Source organism: Paralichthys olivaceus, chromosome 10 (genome assembly GCF_024713975.1).
Source record: "Paralichthys olivaceus isolate ysfri-2021 chromosome 10, ASM2471397v2, whole genome shotgun sequence".
In the NCBI taxonomy this organism is placed as follows: domain Eukaryota; kingdom Metazoa; phylum Chordata; class Actinopteri; order Pleuronectiformes; family Paralichthyidae; genus Paralichthys; species Paralichthys olivaceus.
Genome location: NC_091102.1, coordinates 1,215,155 through 1,236,955, shown reverse-complemented (window position 1 = coordinate 1,236,955; position 21,801 = coordinate 1,215,155). Strand labels below are relative to the sequence as shown.

The 21,801-nt window shown below is 45.4% G+C and overlaps 1 protein-coding gene across 27 annotated transcripts in view; it reads left to right on the top strand.

The window, feature by feature from the left end:
* The window catches only part of caska (calcium/calmodulin-dependent serine protein kinase a), a 64,232-nt gene continuing 42,431 nt past the window's right edge, over positions 1 to 21,801 (top strand). For all 27 annotated transcript variants that reach the window (XM_069532775.1, XM_069532771.1, XM_069532764.1 and 24 more), the window contains exon 1: positions 1 to 841. In XM_069532775.1, the coding sequence (XP_069388876.1) occupies positions 783 to 841 (59 nt within the window). In that variant the 5' untranslated portion in view covers positions 1 to 782. The remainder of the gene's footprint in view (positions 842 to 21,801) is intronic.

Below are 21,801 nucleotides of genomic sequence, written 5' to 3'. Positions count from 1 at the left end.
AGCCTGTGGGCCTCAGAGGAGAGTCCTGGGTGTGGAGCCGGAATGGAGGCCGGCGGAGCAGCGTCCATAAGCCCCGTGTGCGAGGAGGAGGAGGAGCCTGGTTCTCTGGAAGCTCCGCGGGGAAACACGTCCGGCGGCCGGGGGAACTAAACACCGACTAACTGCTGGAAAGTGTCCGTTGAGCCGAAGGAGACGGAGCCGGAGAGCGGAGCTTTCGCCGGAGCGCAGACCGAGCCTGTCGGTTACACCACCGGGAGGACCGCGCGAAGTCCAGCCCGCAGCTCCTCGCCCTGTCCGGGATGTTGGGATCCGTGTAGCCGCTGCACCTGGACCCAGCCCGGTGCCTCTGCCCGGACACTTCACCCTCCCTCCGCCCGGCAGAGCAGCCGTTAGCGGGGGCGGCGGCGGCGGACACTTCTCTGATTCTCCGTCATGTTTGTTCGGTTCTCTCTCTGACACCGGGAGGCTGTTCGGAGGAGAGAGGCGGGGCCGAACCGGTGGACTCCCCCAGAATGGATCACTGAGCTCGGGCTCACCCACAGCGACGCAGCGCCTCGTCTTATGGGGGGCGGGGGGTCGACGGGAGGCAGCAACTGGGATTTAGACTCGTTTGTGTGGAACTCTTGACCGACTCGCTGCCCGGAGCTGACGGGGCTGTCACCGCGGTCTGCCCGTGGCCTCCACCGGGGCTCTTTTATCCGGAGATTAAGGAGAATCCTCCGTTCGGGACGCACAGATTTGGGGGAGTGGGGGAGTGATCTCTCCCCAGCCGGGGTCGGACTATGGCGGACGACGACATTCTGTTTGAAGATGTGTACGAGCTCTGCGAGGTCATCGGCAAGTAAGTGTCCTCTCTGCGGGAATATGCTACTGATTCTACGGGTAGAACACAGACCGTCACCGGGGCTGTTCAACCAGATCCCCCGCAATACCGCGAGGGCATGACACACACATGTACACACACATGTACACACACATATACACACATGTACACACACATGTACACACATGTACGCACACATGTACACACACATGTACACACATGTACACACGTACATATACACACCTAACACATACATATACACGTACACACACACACACACCTAACACATACACACACACACACACACACACACCTAACACATACACACACACACACACCTAACACATACACACACACACACACCTAACACATACACATACACACACACACACACACACACATACACACACGCCTAGCACGTACACACACAGACCTAACACACACACATGTGGACAGTTTGTGTAACAGTGATGCCGATCATCATAATGAAATGTGTATTTTCCATCTTATTCCCACTTTAACGTTATATTATTTATAATCTGTATTGAAACACACAGGAGGAGCCTCGTGTCCAACCTTAACCAGGACCAGTTCCTACCTAACTCTAACCTTAACCTGACCACGACTCACATCTTAACCAGGAGCTCAGACATGACAGTCCTTCTTCTTGGTCCCCATGAGGTGCACTGGTCCTGACAAGTTCAGTGTTCATTCTGGAAATAGGTAATTCAAACGAGTAACTGCAGCCACAGCAATTAAATAAAGCGCTGTCACGGCCTCTGACAGACGCAGTGGACGTGATGACAGTTGTTGCGTCCCCGGTCTCTTCTTGATGATTCCCTGTGTCAGTGTGTGTCCTCCTCCTGCATCACGGGTTGTGTGTTAGCAGCGGTTGCAGCTCCAGACGTATACAGTACTTTGGCATGACGCCGTGTGCTCTGACCTGTAGTGGCAGTTGGCAACTTGCTGCAGAGATTAAAGGGCAGGGAACAGAGCATCATGAGTCATACACACACCCACACACACGCACACACACACGTACACACACACACCACATCTGGTCATCGTTAGTGACTGTGGAGGTTTCACCCAGAAGCCACTTGGAATAATATCCACAGCACGGGTAAGAGGAGAGCACTGCATGTTTCTGCTCCGGGAACTCGACCATTCCAGCCAGACTGCGTTAAATAAACCTGAATCCCTGTAGTACAACACCCCACACTAACCCTGCAGTACATTTTAACACACATAATGCACAAATGATTGATGATTAAAAAGACTTTATCGCTGCAATATAAAATACAGTGAGCAGTGAGACCTGTGTAAACTTCCTCGGTGATGATAGTTTTTCCTGCTGAATATAACAGGTGAATTATAATGTGGCTGCCACAATTACCTTCCTGTTGTAATCCTGCTCTAGAAGAGAGGGCAGGAACAAAGCCGGCTATATCATTAACATTTTTCCCTGTAATAACGATCCATTGCAACCAAGTGTTGTGACAGTCGGAGAGTGTGAGACGAGATATATTGTGAACGTCCCCAAGCTGCTGCTGCGATGATTAATGCCCTGGACCAGTTAGAAAAAAGAAGAAGAGAAAATGGCAGCAGCAGCATCAGTCCACCGAGCTCCGGTGTTTTCGTCTGATGAGCTCACCTCCCTCCTCAGTCATTATCCTGGATATCACTGCACTCGTCTTTGTACCTGCACCACACCTGGGGACTTTCCAACCTGATATCTGCACGAGAAGAGAGGCGGCAAATGTCAAACAGGCCGTCACTTTGTTTTCCAGCTGAGACAGTTGAATGAGGAGAAAAAGTGTTTGTGCTTTGACCGTCGTGTGAATTACCGACTGTGTCATCCAGACTGCTGGTCTTGAATAAAGCTCTTCATCGGGCGCACAGACAAAAGCTCCGTGCGACTCGGGATCCTGGCAGGCCTGACAGACGCAGCCAGTCAGTCCGTCATAGCAGGCTGACTGGTTATGGGACTCCTGCGGTGTCACAGAGATGGTTGACTGCTTGACAGGGTGATAAGACCTGCGCGGCACAGTACATGTTTAGGCAAGCCTGAAATCTGTGTGCACCCTTTTTTCTTTATTCCACATAGTCACAGGCAATTTATTTGTCATTCACTCAAACGCACAGAGCCAGAGAAATCCTCCTGTCTGTCTGTCCTCTGCCTCTGAGTCGACTGTAAATATATGAAAGTCACTGTTTTCCAGGTTCTGGTTGGACAGTGGGAACACTTTGAAGCCTGATGTGTTGAGTCAGCCACACACAAACACACCTGGTCTGAGTTTTCTGAATATGAACCTTTGCACATTGCGTTCAACAGATTGTCTTTAATTTTCGGTGTGGAGATGAAGAGAACAGCCTCTTATCAGTCGTCCTGATGTTCAGTGTGCAGAGCTGCCGCAGCCACTGAAGTGGCTGTTGTGGTTTCTGAACCTGAAAGTGACTGGATCAACTCAACCAGATGACAACACCGCAGTCAGGAAGTACATCACTTTAAAAGCTTTGTACCCGTGCATGTTTTTCTGCAGGGTTAGAACCTCGTAGTTGTGCACAGGCCTAAATATAGGTCATCATCTGAGCTGTGCTTGGAAAGCAGTGTTATGATCTCTGCTCTGTGTGTGTTCACTGGATTTATTTGGATTTATGTTGGTGTTTTGTCCTTATGGGGAAAAAAAGAACCCACCCTATATTTGTGTACTCATTTATGCACATGCATCATTTGAGGATGCACGCACAGGATTTAGTTCCGTGCCTGCATTATTTTGAGAGCACCAAAAATCCTTTCTGTGAACCACACACGTGCATCCATGTTGCACGCATCTGCCTCGATACCGTCAAACGGATCCCGCCTGTTGTGCTTCTGCATCCTGAGGCACGAGAACAGAGGATGGGGTGAACAGAAAAAGAGGGTCAGGATGGAGGATGAGGAGAAAGAGATGTTGCGTTGGAGAGGGGATGAGTGAGGGAGTAGGAGAGATCAGGGACACTGAAGAAGGAAGTCCATTAGTTGGACTTGTACTAAGAGACATCCTCTGCCTTCAGGCCGTGCTCGTTTCTAGTTCATCCTTGCAGGGGAAAAGAAGTTGTGCATGAGGGTCTGTGTTTTTTGTCAGACGAGGACGTCACGCAGAGCTATGCATAAAAAAAAATAACTGCAAGAAGGATGCAGTTTGTCTTTGTTTTCCACAACCCCTGCAGCCTTTAACCGTTTTGCAGTTAATGCGCAGTGACAACAGGAAACTGTGATTTTAGCGCCTCAGACCCAAAATGCTCAGTCTCCCAGATTTAAGCTGAAAGTATGATGTCATGACAAAGCAGTCTACGCACAGTTATTTAGTGAGCCCTTGTCTGTTAATGGAGCTAAAAGCTGGAGTTAATATTATAGCTGAATGGACCAGTGACCTTCTTGTCCATGGATTTAATAATGGGTGTTTTGTCCTATAACATGCATCACTGTAGAGCTGATCTGCTCCACTGTGAATGAAATAAATTACCCTCCATTATCATACCTCATGCCCTCGGAGGACGCTTGTGGGGGGTGGGGTTGGGAGCCTGAATGTCATTATAACTCTCAGTGCAGGGATGTGCATGTGTGGTAATGTTGTGCATGTGTCAGATCTTGCGTTTGTGTGGTCCAGCGTTTCCCATTCAGAGAAGTGACAGGGAATAAAAGCTGGAGGCCTCGCTCCGTCCCGTTCACCTCATGGAGTGAACTGACATCCCCCTGAAATACACAGAGATACAGACGGGTTCACTGTATATATACTGCTGTCTTTTCCAGCTGTGTTGTCTCTCATGCTCCTCTCAAGTGGAGTGAGTGTCAACTTTTGTCGCTGTGGCCGTTTTGATGTTTTCACAGTTTCATTTTTGATGGATGCATGAAATGCTGACCGACACCACAGCAGAGAATAGCCACGTTGGCCCTGGGGCTTGATTTTGTAATGAATAGAATTTAGGCTAGCTTCTCCAGGCTAATGCTGAGCATGAGTCTGTGTTTTCATTTTAAAAACACTGTCCATGTTCACACATTAAGATTGCTCCTGACTGTGTCTCCTGTGGCCACTTGTGATCAGACCTCACTTCCCCGCTCTATAAGGAAATAATCGTGTGCATCATCCCTGTGTGCCAAGAATAAAAGATTTTAGCCAGTGTGATTTTACAGATGTGTCTGCATGAGTGTTTTAGTTTCATGTGGTCGTGTGGTGAAAACAGGAAGTAGCTTGTCTTCTCTGTAGTTGGTTAAAAAGTAAGAGCAGGAATTTCTTTTCTTGGGACAGATGAAAATGAGTGTTAGCAATGTAGTTTCTAGTTTAAGCGGATACCATTTTGTTTTCCTCTGGAAAAAGGGCACGTGATAGGATGAATCAGGGAAGCAGAGGTTGTGACTAATTTGGATGCCTGAACCAAAATGAGAGGGAGTTAATGAAGGATTTCCTATATATGTCATCATCCCGTCCTGCTTCCAACAGATTGTAGCTGCTGCAGTTTCTGCAGTTCAGCCACTGAGATAGTTTGGTCATTGGCTTTGTCACCGCCTCCCTATGAATCCTGGGATTCACCCGTTGGATCCTTTGTAACTCGATGATGAGTGATGCATTCTGGACAGTCTAATCACACTGCTGTGGTTTTCTAATGCAGCTTTGAAGGAAACCCCCGAGTTGAGACACGGCTTGTCATCATTTTAGTCCAGAGTAAAACCCGGCCTGCAGTCATCAAGCTAAAACAACACCTGCAGCGTTTCCACAAGTTTCTGTGTTAGAGGCTCAACAACTCCAGAGTAGTGTGTTTATAAAACTAAAGGGTGTTAGTGTAGGTGGAGCCTGAGCCAGTCTCACTCCATTCATCAGTGGTTTTCCACTAATAACCCTCCCAGAGTGTGACACCATCAGACCAGTGGGCTGTGGGTCAGTAGGTTAAACACTGCTTTGTTTACTCTGTGAGATCCAAGTGTGTTTTGACGGCTTCTCCAGCTCTTCATGACAGTTGTCCTCACAGCAGAGACTGTTCTGCAAGACAAAATCTCTCTCTCAGGGCCAGTCTGAAGAAAGGCGTCTGCCAAGTGGTGGTATTATGTGTTGTCCCTTTTCAGCGGCTCTTGAGACGTCTGCTCGGCAGCGATTGACGGTCTGCAGTCCCAGGATGTTCCACCTCGAACAAGTACTCCATAACTCCATCCTCATAAATCGATTGAAACGATGAAATGTGAGTTTTTTAAATCATAGTGCATCAACAGTGTGGTAGTGGTTGTGTGAATGGGGTCCATGCCCTCAAGATAATGCACACAGGGTGTTCCCTCCAGGGCTGGTGTGTGTGTGCGTGCACGGAGGCAGTTTGTGTTATACGATCTTAGCCTCCGCGTTGGGATTTGAAGAGGAAAATCTGCTGAAAGGCTGTTTCCGGCACGCACAATTACACATAGATGCTATAGCAGAGAGATCTCACACTCAACCACTAAAATATTTATCCATCCTCATCAAGCTGGAGAAAACACCCCTGGCAGACCCCAGCAGATCTGAGTGTGCAGCCAGAAGTTAGAAAATAAGAGCAGCTTGTTGAGTCTTGTTCAGGATCGTCACAGGAACAAGCTCCGTTCAGGTCACACAGAAGCTTCCTGCTGAAACAACTTCATGTTTATGGCCGTTGAGACTTTTCTGAGTTGCATAACTCTTCAAATATTTCACTGGAGTGACACTTCTCTCTTCCCTGTGACTGTGACTGCTTGTAGCTTGATTCATTAACTCCAGTGCTGCTGCAGAGAACCCGACCGCTAAAGCGGATGTGAACATTCCAAACATTTTCCAAAGATTATGTTTTTGTCCTCACGTGATAGTTGACACAGAGACGAGACACAAATGCTGAGACAAGAGACGGATATTGACTTTAACCATTTATCCACCGATGGATGGTTTAAATTTTCATCACCAAATAACCATCAGATCAATGGTTTACCTGCTGTTGTGTATTCATGGCACCACTTGTTTGCATAGAGACAAGAGAAGGCGTATGTGACGCCTGACCTTTTCACTAATGGAGTAATCAGTCATGTTCTCCAGATGATGAGGAGCAAAGGCCAGTTTGATGCAGTCTGCTTCACTGTTGTCACATTGGCTCAGCAGGCTAATTTCTTTCAGTTATCAGTGCAGAGGCAGCCTCCTCCAGGACGCAGACCCCCCGGCCCACTGGGGATGAAACTGTTACCGGTTTTACGACGGTAAAATTCCAGACGGGTAGTGTAACCGTGTGAAATCATCATTCTAACCCCCTGATCCAGTGAAGGGGATATAATCAGAGGTTTTTTTACCACACAAGCCTCAGTGCATTGATGTAGAGCGCATCAAAATAATTACATCACTATTAATGAATTACCATTTCACTGTCAAATGAAACAAAGACAACTTGTGATTATTGCCACTGAAGAAGAAAACAGACTTCGGTTCATTTCGTTATTCGTGCAAAGTGCATGTGTCGGGATCCGAGTAGCGCGTCGTCACAGGAGGTTTCTGTGAGCGAACAAGGTGAAACAGTTCCTTCATTAATGAATTATTAATGAAATTATTTCCCAGCTGACACCACGTGTGTCTCAACACTCCTACAAACATGTCATGTGTGTATAATTAGTTTTAACAGCACAGAAACACATGTAGGGAAGTGATGAAGACCTCTGTGACGGCTCCCACAGCACAACACTGAAGGATTATGTTGCTCAGAGTTCAAGATCACATTTCATTGGTCTTTTTTCCAGATTTATTATTTTTCAACAGGAGCCTTTTCAATCTAAACTGATTTCCATGCTGCATGCCAGAGCACATACTGTTACCTGGGTTACAGCTGAGGCCTCATGGAAAGAACAGCACCCACCATGTAACACACGGGGAAAAGACATTTCCCTTTCAAACCCTTGAAATATGCTTTCAGGAATTCTTTAGCAACAGGATTGAAGCCGATGTTGTTCGTGCCGTCAACCCACACAGAGCATCAGAACTTATTTACTCATACTGTTCTCAAAGGCCTCCACGCAGAAACCAAATGTCAGGTGAATGTACTTAATGGTGAGCATGTGCTCTCAGTGACCTCATGTCCCTGTTCTGATGGTGGGAGGAGATGTTTGAAAGAAAAATGAATGACGTCACAATCTGAAGGAATCCTCCCGTTCAAAGATGACTTGCACATGTGGACAAGCGTTGGCAGTGATTTCATCTGTGTTCACCGACCATCACATGTTGTTTCAGTTTGTAGATAAAGGCCTGATGCATAATTCAGGTTATAGTTCATTCAAAGTGCATCATCACACACACACACACAGTTGTTGGTCCAGGTTGTGAAGCTGTGTAGAAGGAACCTGGAGTGTCTGCTGCTTTATTTGATCTCTAATCACACCTGAGAGGTAAAACTCTGAGAGGAACTGTTCTGATCGAGGGCGAGAGGTTTTGGGGGGTGTTGAGTTTTGTGATAACGTAGAAAGTTAAGAGTAAAGTCTGAGAACATGTCATTGCTGGTATTTTTATATCATGTGACATTTTTGATGTCCACTTTCGTGTCCAATTTGTCCAGCCAGAGTTTCAACCGTCCCAGCTGACGTTGGTCAGGAGGAGGGATACGCCCTTGACACAACCACGTCTGCATTTTTACACCTACACGCAAATTATAGCTGCGGTGATGCTCACGTCTTTGGACCGTGGGGGGGGGGGAAGTACCCAGAGAGAACCCAACATGCAGACTTCACACAGCTGACACATCTCTAATAGGAACATCTAGAACCTTATGTTTTCTTTTGTGGAGCACCAAGAGTGTCAGTTGACAGTGAAAACATCCAGGCTCAGTTGTGCAGTGAGTGCACTGTGTGCGTTCACAGCAATTAACTGTCATTGGCAATTTATGTCTTTCTCGGTGGTTCATCTTTTGTCTTTCTCGGCTTGTTGACTCTTTTCAACATTCAGTGCTCTGGTTGGTGACATCTTCTCCTCGTGCCTGATATGTGACTCAGAACAACAACATGGAGGAGTTGAGAGTATTAAGACGCAGCCCTCTCTTCTTAAACAGAATCAAGGATGATCGTGGATGGATCCTTGAGGCTCACCAGGTTTAATAATAGAAAATTGGATATTGTAAAATGCACAACGACTTCTGCAAGACGAATAGAAGTGGAGCTGTTTCCAACCTCAGGGCTTCTTTCTCACAGCGGCAGGTCCATTGTTAATGGCAGCAGGCATGAACGCCCGGAGGTGCACTGCTGTAATAGATGATATTTTTATCACCCTATTCAGCCTGCTTTTTATTTTTTTGCAGTTTCTATAGAGCTCCATCTTAGCAGACATAGATTTTCTATTATTTATGAAAGTAAAAGATCAACACGTGTGCTTTCTGTCTCCTCGCCTTCATCGATGTCTGTGTGCAAAACACATTTTTATTAAATTAACCTCTATTTAACAAGGCAGGTCAATTAAGAGGAGATTTAAATTCACAATATGAGTGCAGGGAGACATCTGGAGCTTCAGCGTACAGTATGATTTGTTATGTGGTGGATCCACATCCTCGTGGCTTTAGATGTGACTGCTTCTCTCTGGTCTTTTTTAAATGACTGTCACCTCAGCTGCTGGCGATGTTACACTCATACATCCTGACATGTCGATTACAGATGTTACTATAGATGATATTAAATAAAGCTGTTAAATGACTGAGTGCTGAGTAGGAAATCAAGGCAGCGACAGTGCAGACGTCCCCGGGCAAATCTGTGGGATTGAGATCAAGGCTTCTTTCTTTAGATGGCTAAACAAAGCAGATTCTTTTATTATGCGTTTGCTCTGGAGTTAATAATCTGTGCAGTAGGGAAGTATTATGTAGGAAAAACACACAAACATAATGTGAAGCTATAGACTGAAGCTCTGTAATATGAAGACCGTGTCTGTGGAGCCCTGTTAGCAGCTACATTGTGCAGTGTGTTAGACTGCCAGTTAGTTATTTACTAACCTGTAAAAACCTCTGGGCTCTAACAAGGTACAAGACCATTAAAACTTATTGCCTGTTAAGGTGGAAGGCAACAAACTCCACCACTTTGCTTTGCTGTGCAGGGATAAGTGTGAGGGTGGGATTCAGAAGATTCGTCTGCCTGGATGGTGAATATTAAATATTTTATAATGTAAAACTGAAGCTTCTGTCACAGTCGCATGAAACTGATTAAAAAATATTTTACCTCTGCAACATTTTAACTTTCTATAAAAACGATCACATGGAAATTACCTGTTCAATTAAGCATTTAACAAAATATAAAATGTCCCATACATTTAAAATCTGTTGTGGTTGATAATGATGTCACCAGATAGAGCTCGAGCAGAACTTCCTCTGGAGCTGGTTAGAAACATATTTTACAGTCTGCAGCATAGAAGACGTGGGAAACAACAAAATAAACGATAAGCTACTACACTAAGCTAAATAAACAGTTTGGGACATTTCAACTGGTTCCCTGTTTGCGAAATAAAAAGATTCCTGAAGCACCAATGTGAACGAAACTCTTCTAATTAAAATCCTTTTGTTAGATCATGTGAGCAGCTTCACATCTCTAGACTCAAACGAGTCAACTTTGAAAAGTCGTGGTTGTGTTTGAATCTGGTCAAAACAGAAAAAGAAACAGAGGTCGTTCTTCAAACCAGAAGGTTTTAATGAAGATGTATCCCACATACACACACCCTCGCTGCACATTGTCCCATTCAACCATCAGACTGAGGTGGACATGGTCAAGTAATTCTGTCGTGAAGCAGTATGATCATGTCATGTTGATTCACATGTGAGTAGAACAATTAACCTGTTAAATATGCAGGACAGAGATGTATACGTATATTTTTTGCAAGTAAAAACAGTTTGTGCTGCAGCTTGTAACCTGTTATAAATCATTCATGGAGGCTGCAGAGGAGACGCAGTGTGTTTTCGGGAGTCATGGGTGGTTCGCTGCATGTACACGCACGGCAGGAGGCGAGAAAAATATCTCACCTTCAATCCAGTCATTCCTGTTTGAGTCACATTTCCAGAGAAGAAGATGCTGAGCAGTCTGGTTCTGGATGTATCACCACCCACAGACACTGAGAGAGGAAAAAGACTGGAAACAATACAAATAAAGAGAAATAAACGAGGACCTGAACGCACCACAGCCACATTCAGCCAGGACCAGGCTGTGTTGACATATTGTCTGACAGATGGGTGACACATGCTCGGTGTCCCGGCCCCATTCTAACAGCAACTGGGACTGTGAGACAGAATAAGACCCACTGTAGCGTGCTCGGTGGAAAACCACGTTGTCTGTCCTCAGTGTGTCCACGCTCCCCCACCCTGGTGTCACTGTTATTTACGACTATGTTAAAGGTAATGGAAACAAAACACCAGCATCGTACGTCATCATCTCAGTCCATCGCTCAGCTCATTAAACGTGACGCGGGGTCACAGAACAAGTTTAATTTAAAGCTCTGCGGAGCTTGATAAAGTTGTTTTGTGTTTACGGCATGTGTGATGATTCAGCTCTTTGTGTTGTGGCATTCAAGATGGCTTCACTTTCTTCTCATGTGGACCCACGCACACACTCCAACACGTCCGACTGTTTTGTGTCACTCCCACTCGTGCCCTTGTACAGTCTCCGCTCACATTTGTTCTCTGTTCTCACTCTGTCGGTGGCGTGAATGGAGCCGTCATTAGTCATCGCATCTACGTGAGTGTAAATGGCGGCGCTGCCTCTTGTGAAGGACTTACACTGCAGCAGCGACAGGACACAGAATGAAAGAGCGATGCCACTGTCACTTCTTGGCCTTCTCTGCTCCGCCATCTGGAGCACTGCGGGGGAGCTGACGGCCTTCAGCTGCATATGTTCTGTGTCAGTGGCGTGTGTGGGTCTGTGGGTGTGGTGTGTAAATATGTGCCATGTCTAAACCTGTCGGCCAAAGACCCACGCAGCGACACCGCTCTGTGTCAGAAGCACGCAGCCGTCGTGGTCACTTGAGTCCAGCGTGCGAAAAGTCACCGGTGTTACATTACTGGCCGTTTGTTCATTTTGTCTGAGATGGAGGTGTTTGGCTTCACACAGCAAATAGTCTGCCGGAGATATGACGGAGTGTGTGACTGGCTGACTTTATTAACACACACACTCACTCTGACTCTCAAATATTGACCCTGCTCCCTCTCCATCTGTGGACACACCTTTCTGCTGTTTGCTGCTGAGCTCAGGTCAGCTGTGCTCAAAGGATGACGGCTCGTACACAGGGGGGGGGGGGTCAGCTCTCTGTCCGTCCTGCTTCTTTAGTTTGTGTGAAATCTTGATTTCATTTGAATTTATATTCCAGTATGAACTGTACAAACCGTGCAGCGTGACAACATGTCTCCAAACACAACTGTCTCATATGTCTTGATAGTTGCTGCAGTGAACGGAGAGCTGCACCTTTGTGGTGTATTCTTAAGTCTCACAGGGATGTTTATGGATTAAAAGTATATTTCATATCAATACACACTTATGAATAAACATTGAGTCTTAGCTACACACACACACACACACACACACACACACACACACACAGCCCCTCTCGGTCGGACTCAGTGGTTTTAGAACTGAGAGAATTGTAGATTAACACTTTCCTGTGTGTGTTGTTTATCACTGTGTGTGATAAACAACACACACACGCTGACACAAACACGTGTTCCCACAAAACACACACAACATATGGTTCCCTTGAGACGGACACAGGGTTTTGCTCTGCTCCAACCCACAGCTTGTGTGCGTGTGTGTGTGTGTGTGGGCAGAACTTATGTGGAGACTCGTGACCTTCTAAACTGTGACCTTCAAGGTTCTTTATAATTATGCACATTTGAATATTATACATCCTCAATAAACTATAAATGAGGCATCAACTTGCAGGAACTGTCCGTCTTTTTTATTTTTCACTTCATTATGAGAAATAAAATGAGAGATGATGTCGGTGATGGTGAAAGAAGGCGACAGCTCTTTACTGCCGTCGATAAATGTTATGACAGAATTGTCCAGAGGTAGAGATCGAACATTTGTTGTGTGTAACTGCTTGAATTAGAGGCAGCGACATCCAGGATTTAAAGAAGCATTGATCTGTGTAGTACCTTTAAATATAGATATCAGGGGGCTGATGTGAAAACAAAGGTTGGGAAGTAAAACATTTCCACTACCGATTTATCGGCTGATAAATATCTTCTTTTTTTTTATCGTCAAATATTTTTGAGACGCCGTCAAACTGTTATGACAAAGAGACGGAAACGCTTGTATTGGTGTGCATGTCTCTGTGTGTAGTCATGCGTGTGTAAGTCGTGTCACCCTGTTCATGCAGGGCGTATGTGATCTCTTAGTTTGTTACGGTGTGTGTGTGTGTATGTGGGCTAATCTTAGCTTTGGAGCAGGCATCAGCCACCGATGAGGATTAAGAGACATAAGCACACGATGCTGCTGGACTCAGCTCAGTAATGACAACACATCAGATGATACGTCTAATGTAGTGGAAAAACTCACTTCAGTGTGTAAACAAACACGAATCACACAAATAGGATCTAATGAAATCAACCGTCTACAAACACATCGGTCATTTTACACTTGAAACGTCTTCACACAGTTTGTGTTTCTTTCTTTTACCTTGAAAGTTTCCCTGCAGACTCTGTCTTTGTCATTTAAGCTGTTTGGTTTTGAATCTTTTTGTATTCAAGTCCTTGCTTGACTCTTAGGATTTTGAAACGTAGATGCTGCTGTATTATCAGTTATGACAGAACTGGAGAGTATTTCTTCATTTGCCATTTATTTAACATTCAAGAGACATCTTGAAATAGAGAGATGAGGGCAGAGGGTTTGATAAATCAGTTAAGTAATCTTCAAGATTCAAGCAGTTTTAATTTGTTCTGAGTGTTTTGTTCGTTACGCAGCAGCAGGTCAGGATATATAGAAGATAAACCTCTGTATGTTTGACATGGTTCTGGACAGAGACACAGAGGACAGTGTTAACAACCACTGAGAAAAGACTTGTGGTTCTCATGCTGAGCGCTGAGCGTATCATCCTGACAGTACTGCTGCGCCCTTTGACCTCGGGGCTTCGCTGCAGCTTTCAGACACCTACAGACTCTGTAATGAGAAAGGCTGCAGACGTGATAAAGGTCAGAGCTTTTGTCTCGGCTCAGAGGTCCCGATGAGTTGGTGAGCGGCTCAGGACCCTGAAGTCTGATCACGGCGCCGGGAGACTTGTTTTTGCGAATGGAGGCGTTCACTGTGCCGAGTGCAGGATCAGAGGCCTTCACACAGAAACTTACTACGGGCCAGAGAGAGGATTTCCTCTGTGAAACGCTCCCACAGTTGACTGGGCAGCATAGATTTCAGTGTTTTCTGTGCAGCTGCTGGTCGGAGGTTGGGCCCAGGAGGAGCGTCGCTGGCATGAAGATCAATGTGGAGATCTGCTGCCTTTGTCTTTGGCCGTGAGAAGGAGTGCAGGAGTCGGGAGCAGACGTGTTGAGGTTAGGCAGCGGGTCAGGATGCACATTCACCACCGTAAGAGAAGGGAGGTGGTGTGAAGGAGGAGAACGAGGGCCTGTCAGAGATGTATGTGCTTACTGACGAAGAGTCCACTCCTCTCGTCCTTCTCCTCCTCCTATCGACTGAGGAGGGAGAACGGAGGCTGCAGATAAAGAGACATTCATCTTTTATGCCATATTTCCCTTTTCTTCAAGATTAACCGGCATTGTCTCAGGTTCACTGAGCCTCAAAATATATTTTCTCGCCTCCTTTCATTTAATTTTACTCTGTCCCATCCTCTCTGTCCCAGTTTGGCCTCGAAACTGTCTCTACACTAGACTCTGGCAGAAAACAGCAGAGCAGCAGCTCACTCTGAGCTGAAAACTGGTTTCTTGCTGTTTGTCTGAGCCACTGGATCCTGGAGAAGTTGTAGAGCTGCAGAAAGCAAAGCTGATCCAGGGTGTGATGATAATAAAGAAGACTCAGGATGTCGTCTTCTGAATGCAACGTCTTGAATATATATAAAATATCATGTGGAAGTGTCATGAAGAAATCCACTGGGTGTCATTATTACTGCAGAGCTGGACTGAGCTGAGTGTTGTCTTTAATTAAACGAGCGTGACCTTCTCAAACACACACAGTGCTGCCTGATGGAAGGCAGGTTTGTGTTTTCCCTGACACTTTCTGACCTTTACTACTTTATCCAAGTGCTGTGTTGCCATGACGCTGCAGCTCTACACACACACACACACACACACACACAGTGCTAATGTGTGATTGGGATTGGACGCACAATACGATGAAGATGAGAATGTTTGAATGCATTCACTCATGAAATAGGGTTTGTGCATATTCTGTCCATGTGCATGTGTGTGCACACGTATGTGTGCATGTGTGTGTGTGATGCCTTTTATGCCCCCAAGGCCAGCCTCAGCCTGCAGGGATCCAGAAACATGCACTGCGGATAAAAAGGGAAGGAGAAGAAGCAGTTTGAAGACGAGTGTAGGATGTTGAAGAGTTCTGACCATAATAGAGGAGGTTAATTAACAGAGCATCTCCCCATGTGCAGAGTCACAAATACACCACTCTGTACTTTTCCTCTTCACTCCGCCTGCGGCAGATAATCACGTAAATGTGGCGTCTGTTAGAAATGCTGCTTTTTTCTCTGATTCCAGCTCTCAGCAGTTATTTACAACACAGAATGAGATGAGATACATTTTTGTGCCTCAGCGCAGACGACTCGCGGGCCGGAGGCGTAACGTCCTTCTGGATATCTCAGGAAAAACTTGGTCTGAATGTTCCTTTGAAATCAGGGACGATCAAAGGTTTCTTCCATAGATTGTAAATAAAGATGGTCGACATGTCTTCACTTCCTCCTACTGGACAAGAAAATCTCTCAGAGAGACTTTTGATGTGATGATGTTAGAGTCTGAGGGATGGAGCCATGGAGTCACAGCTCTGCCAATACACTCAACCAATCACGAGTCAGAACCAGCTGGTGTCTCGGCCCGTTTCACACGTCTCTGACCTCTGGTTCTCAGGGTTCTGTGATAAATTGGCTGGTAAACTTGTCCTCATCTCTGCTCTCGTCTTCCTCTTGTCTCCCCTTCATCTCCTCTCGTCTTAGACTAAAATGAACTGAATACAATGACCAGGCAGTTTACATCTATATGCACTTTTATTCATTTTTTACGTGTGTGTGTGTTGCAACCACTCGTTCTGACTCGCTCTTGTTTCGTGCTTTCGTGTCTCCTTCTTTTGTCTTTTGGGCAGGACATCGCTGAGAACACTGATTACTGACCAGTGAAATGATCCTCATGGTCCAGTGACTCACACACACACACACACACACACACACACACACACACACACACACACACACACTCTGGTGGAGCAGTGTTATGTAAGGATGCTCACAACTGAATGAGTGTGAAATTGGAGGAGGCAGGGAGGAGACCTCCTGCTCCCCCGACTCATCAGAGGCTTTAAAATCAGGCCTGCGAGGCTCCAGTGTGTGTTTGTATGTGTGTTGAGGATTAATGATACACATGCGCTCATTTACATGTCTCTGCTTTCATATAAACACACTGTTGTTGTGTGCGTTGTGTATGTGTGTGTGTGTGTGTGTGTGCATTTTTGCGGGTCCACTCTCAGTTCAGTGGGATCATTAAGTTTTATAGACCTAAGCTTGGAGGAAATGGCCGAGCCAATATGCTGACCACTGTGCAGTTTCAGATTCTCTCCCACACACACACTCACATTTTCCCTCCTGCACTCTCCGCTGTGTGTCCGTCTCGATGCGGGTCGAGATTAATCGCAGTGAGTAACACAATCGGACTCTTCATCAGTGAACAGACAAACTCGTGGTTGTTTTCGTTGGTAAAAATCCAGCAGCGTTTCTCCTGCACTTACGTCCTCCTTTCATCATGTAAATGCACCGCAGTGTTCGCCCAAAAAGGTTTGATTGATTTCATCGATTGGTTCGAGCCTAAGCAGCTGCAGCGTGAGCGATGTCTCTGAGTTGTGTGTAGTACAGGGAGGAGGAAGCCGGGGGGGCTAGTGTCAGAGTTTCCGCTCCTCACTCTGGAGGATTCCTGATGGTTTGTGGTCGGCTGAGTGGATGTGAGCAGCGGTGGCTTCGCAGTGGAGAAGCTTGAGGCTTTGTCCAGCTCTGATTCGATGTAATGACCCTTTACAGAGAATTATTTCTGCACATGAAGCTGCGGAGCTCGTCGCTGTTCTGTTTGAAACTCAGGACACAGTGTTCGGCCCTGTCCTTACTTTTAGCAATGACCTCATGCAGCAGTGACCACAGCTAATTCTGAAACCTGTGTTTTTACCACTGCCATGGAAAGTAAAGATGGCTGGTGCTGGGTTTTGTCATCTGGGCAGCAGTGACAGAAAACTGGTATGAACTGAGAATTCAGACCTGCACTGAAGTCCAGATGTGTTCCTCACATGTTCCTCACATGTTCCTCACATGTTCCTCACATGTCCTGTATGTGAGAACAAATGAGTCAGTGTCTCTGGACATCCTGATGTTCTCCTGCAGCCTCCTGGTAAAACATCTGTAAAACATCTGAGTTAGTCCATGTGAGAAAACATCTGGAACCTTCTCAGTGAGCGAGTGGACGTGTCTCTGAGGTTTCTAACACGTGACGGACGTGAAACTGAAGAACACAAATGTCTCAGGATGAAGAAGAGGAGCCGTAGAAGAAGAAGACATCAACTTGGAAAGACGAGGAGATTCCAGATGTTTTGGTGATGAGGGCCGACGCTGGCGTGGACGAGCTGTAAACAACAACACAGAGTCTGACCTGGACAATCTCCTGCTGCTGCTTCACGGGAGGAAGACGAACCACAGAACTCCAGGATTCATGAAAACAGCTCCAGTGAAAATGTGCAGCGGATAATTTGTTGATCTGTTTATAATTTAACAGCCTTTTGTTCATGATAAGATCAAATGTTGCAGCAGCTGATTAAAAAGTAATAGGATTATTTTAATGATTTGCTCCTCACAGAGTATGTAATAATCTTAAGCCCCATTATTGCACTGATTAGTTTTAATTAGAAGAGAAAATAGTAAAAACAACAGTTCTCAGTTCTGGGTTTTTATCTGGTGTCTCGGTTTGTTTGTGCTGTTATAAATATTAAAAACGTAAATACATCTGCTCCCTGTAATTAGGACTCTCCTCTGTCGGCGAACAGTTTGTGCTCCAGAGGGAAAGTGATATTTTCATCAGATCAGTGAGAGCTTCAGGTCTGTTTGCTCAGGAGGAACTCTGTGAGAGCGAGTCCTCGGGATCAGAGCTGGGCCGTGAGCTGATTCTATTTTTTGAGTGGCCACATGACCTGAGAGTCTTTACCCAACACAGTCATTACAGAGGAGCAGCTGAAAAAGGGATTCAAATAGAATTCGGTCCTTTGACAGTTTATTCCTTTCATATTTACATTCATGCTCTCAGTTGGCTCGACTGGATCGTGGCTGCACTTTAGAAGCATGAAAAGATCTTTAGACTTATTCTGCATTTGTGTTTGATCTGCTGATTTTTATTGATTTAACAGCATTTAAACCCCAAAAAACCCATTTTAAATTTCCCAATTCATCCATTTAAGTTCAGTCGTTTATCGTTTTCAGCTTCCAAATCTCTAATTTGCTGTTTTTTTCAAATAATCTTCTATTAACAGAAAAAAAAATAATCTCCCATCCAAACATTCTCTGGTCAAAGCCTCTGGAATGTGAGGATTTGCTGCTTGTTTTGTTTTTTGTATTATTTTAATCTCGTATTTTTGTGCTTTGTGTTGATTATCAGACAAACAGTTCATCAATGAGTTGTTAAAATGATTGGCAGGTTTATTGGAAATTAATCATCTGAGTAGTTTCAGTTTCTGAGTCAGTCTTAGAAAAGACTCAGTTGCAGGCAAATTATGAATTATTTTCTGAAATGATATTTTATTTGATACACTGATAAATAATTAATATTAATTATAAATTAAATCAGTATTTACTGCCCCATTGGCCGTTTCTGTATATTTGTGATTTGCCCTTTTGTCATTCATCATATATACATCATTATATATGTTTTATATTTATACTTGCACAAACAAACCACAGCAAATTCCTTGTATGTGCAAACCTAAACCCTCATTGTGATCACTCCCTCCTGACCTTTGACCCCCCACACTAAAGCGTCTCTCATGTGATGACGGTGATCAAACTCCTGGATCTAAGATCCTGTTTCACATCACGTTGTTCTGTCATTTAATCACCTTTTCCTTTAGTGTTGTGTTCTTGTGAGTTGACTAGTGATTGTGTGACACACACGCACAAATACTAAAACACACAGAGGAACGAGGGTCTTCGGAGGCGTCTGTTGGATCTTAGATCATAAACATGTAGTCTTCTCCTGAGGATTCTTCCCATAATGCTTTGTTAATGGGCCCCGTCTGATCGTGCTGTGGCCCCGCAGCTGATCAATGATTTATCAGTGATGATGTCATAGATCTCACGGTCAGTCCACCATTAACGCTGCAGCAGCACAGACACACAGGAGGATCATGACATGGGCGTCAGTCTGGGCCTTTATATTGACTGGAGATGTTGACTTGATTTAAAACTTTAAATATCTTAATTACTTCAAGTCGACTGCAAAGAAAGGACATTTTCCACAGAGGCGATTGGGCACTTGCTCAAAGTTTAGGCAACAAATCAGCCGGTTAATCCAGAGAGTGCCTGCTCTCAGTCTGCACAGTCCCAAAACAGCATCCGACAGCAAATCTCACACTTGGCTCACGACCCGAAAACACTCAGAAGATTGGAGCGGAGGATTCTCCTCCCTCTGTTTCTTTACTTCATTTGTCTCCCTCCCACGTCCTCAGCGTTTCCTCTCTGTTCATTGCTTGCTTCGTCATCCTCTCGCTTTCCCTCCCCGCTGTTGATTCTCGTCTCCCCTGATATGTTTCCCTTCATTAGGACCTGTTACTGCTCATTTAAACACATAACGTTTCCTCGCTCAGTCACAGTGGAGTGTTGGGTATCAGTGCTGCTTCGTTGGTTGTTGCTGAATATTATGCAACTGTTTCAAATGTTTTATGTTCATAATTCATCTCATAGCTTTTATAAAACTCTCTCTATAAATGATGGTACATACAGTGCAAAGCAGGAACATCTGTAGAAGGTGATGAAACAGATGAGTTCAGGTATATTGCAGGCAGAATAAATCTGTGGTGACTGAGTGAATCTTTTCAGATTTGTTCTCAGGGTTCAGGGTCAGAAATTCATGGAAAACTGTCGAGTCTCTTTCTGCTGAGCCACCTGGGAACTTGTCACTGGCTCATTCATGCACAACCTCGTGGGAGGAGGCAGGAAAGGCCTTTAACTGCAGGACTCTGAGCTGTCACTCGTCTTCCCTCCTCAACTGACAACTATAAACGCTCTACACACACACACACACACACTTTGTTATTAGTGCTACTCAAACTAAACCTGGGTCTTACATGTAGGTTTGACAGGTTCTGGCCTCAAGTTCTCTTTTTGATGGCGTTGGGTCTTGGGGCAGTTGGTTGTTGATCCAGCCGATGGAGTAAAACAAGTTTATTATTATGTATGTTGCATTCAATGCTCACGTGTTTAGAATATCTCCGTCGATGTGTGCGCGTTCCCTCGGCTCTTTGCTTCACCCCTCACCTGAGACGTGTTGCTAGAACAGAGGCTTCAGGGAGAGAGGGTGACAGCGACAGTGAAGATGGTGAATTCTGTAATCTGAGACAGTGAAGTGGGACTTCCTGTCACAACTACTCATCTTCAACCTCCATCTCTCTGTGGTCCTCTGTTTCCGTCCTCCCCTCCCTCTCTGGGTCAAGGAGCAGGGAACGTGTCCATGTTCGTGTGTCCATCTGCACACGTGCTTTAACATGCGACAGACCCAACAATGAAAAAACGTCAAGAAAACAAATACCTCCTGGTGAAAAAGCGGTTATTGATCAGGATGAGCTCCGGTTTGCAGACAGTGATGACGCTGGTTTAAATCTGCTGATGTGCTAATGTACGGTGGTTCCTGAAGGCAGCAGCACACTAACTGCTTTGTGAAAGAAAAGCATTCGTTATAAATGCTTCCATTATTTATTTTCACTTTCCTTCTTCGTGGTTTTACCCTCGTTTCTCGGTTCTGACAGAATTGACGAACCTCGGCAGAGATGACCCCCCCCCCCCCCCCCCCCCCCCCCCCCCCCCACACACACACACAGAAATCTGACACATCAAACAGGAAGTGCAGCTGATTCTGCAGGATTCAGATTTATTATAGAGAAATAAAAAGGCTACTCAGTTAATTAACAGCCGAGGAATGAAATGGCTCAGTCGATGCGTAACTTATGGTGGAAGAGTAATTGATAATGAGTCTCTATCGGAACCTCATGATCCGATTCAGAGTCAGAGTCAGGATTTTCTATGCATCTCGATGCATCAAAGAATTTTATGATTTATTATTGACTACGAGGTAAATAGAATTTATAGATATATATATACATGTGTGTGTGTGTACATATATTGTTAGCTGATGAAAATTGCAGCACTCATCTCTGGCCGCTACAGTTCGTCTCAACTGCAGCATTTCTGAACTACAGGTGTTGTCAAACTACGGCACACCTGCCTCTCTGTGTGAGAAGTGTTGTCACCTGCCCTCTGCTGCAGCGTGTGAACATGTGCGTGTGAACATGTGCGTGTGTGTGTGTTGCCGGGTGGCTGCCAATGAGCATTGCAGGTGCTGGCATGTCCAGGCTTCTGTCTAATCCCCATGGGAGCGTAAATAAGCTCTGCCTCCTTACGTAACCACTATGCCAGATAGAGGATGGAGAGATTACGACATGGACACAGAGGAGAGAGGGAGGTAGAGAGGATCACTGATAAGAAAGAAGAAGAAAAAGAAGCCGTGTAATGACGATGAAGGGGCGTGTGTAGTTTCTTCTCTAG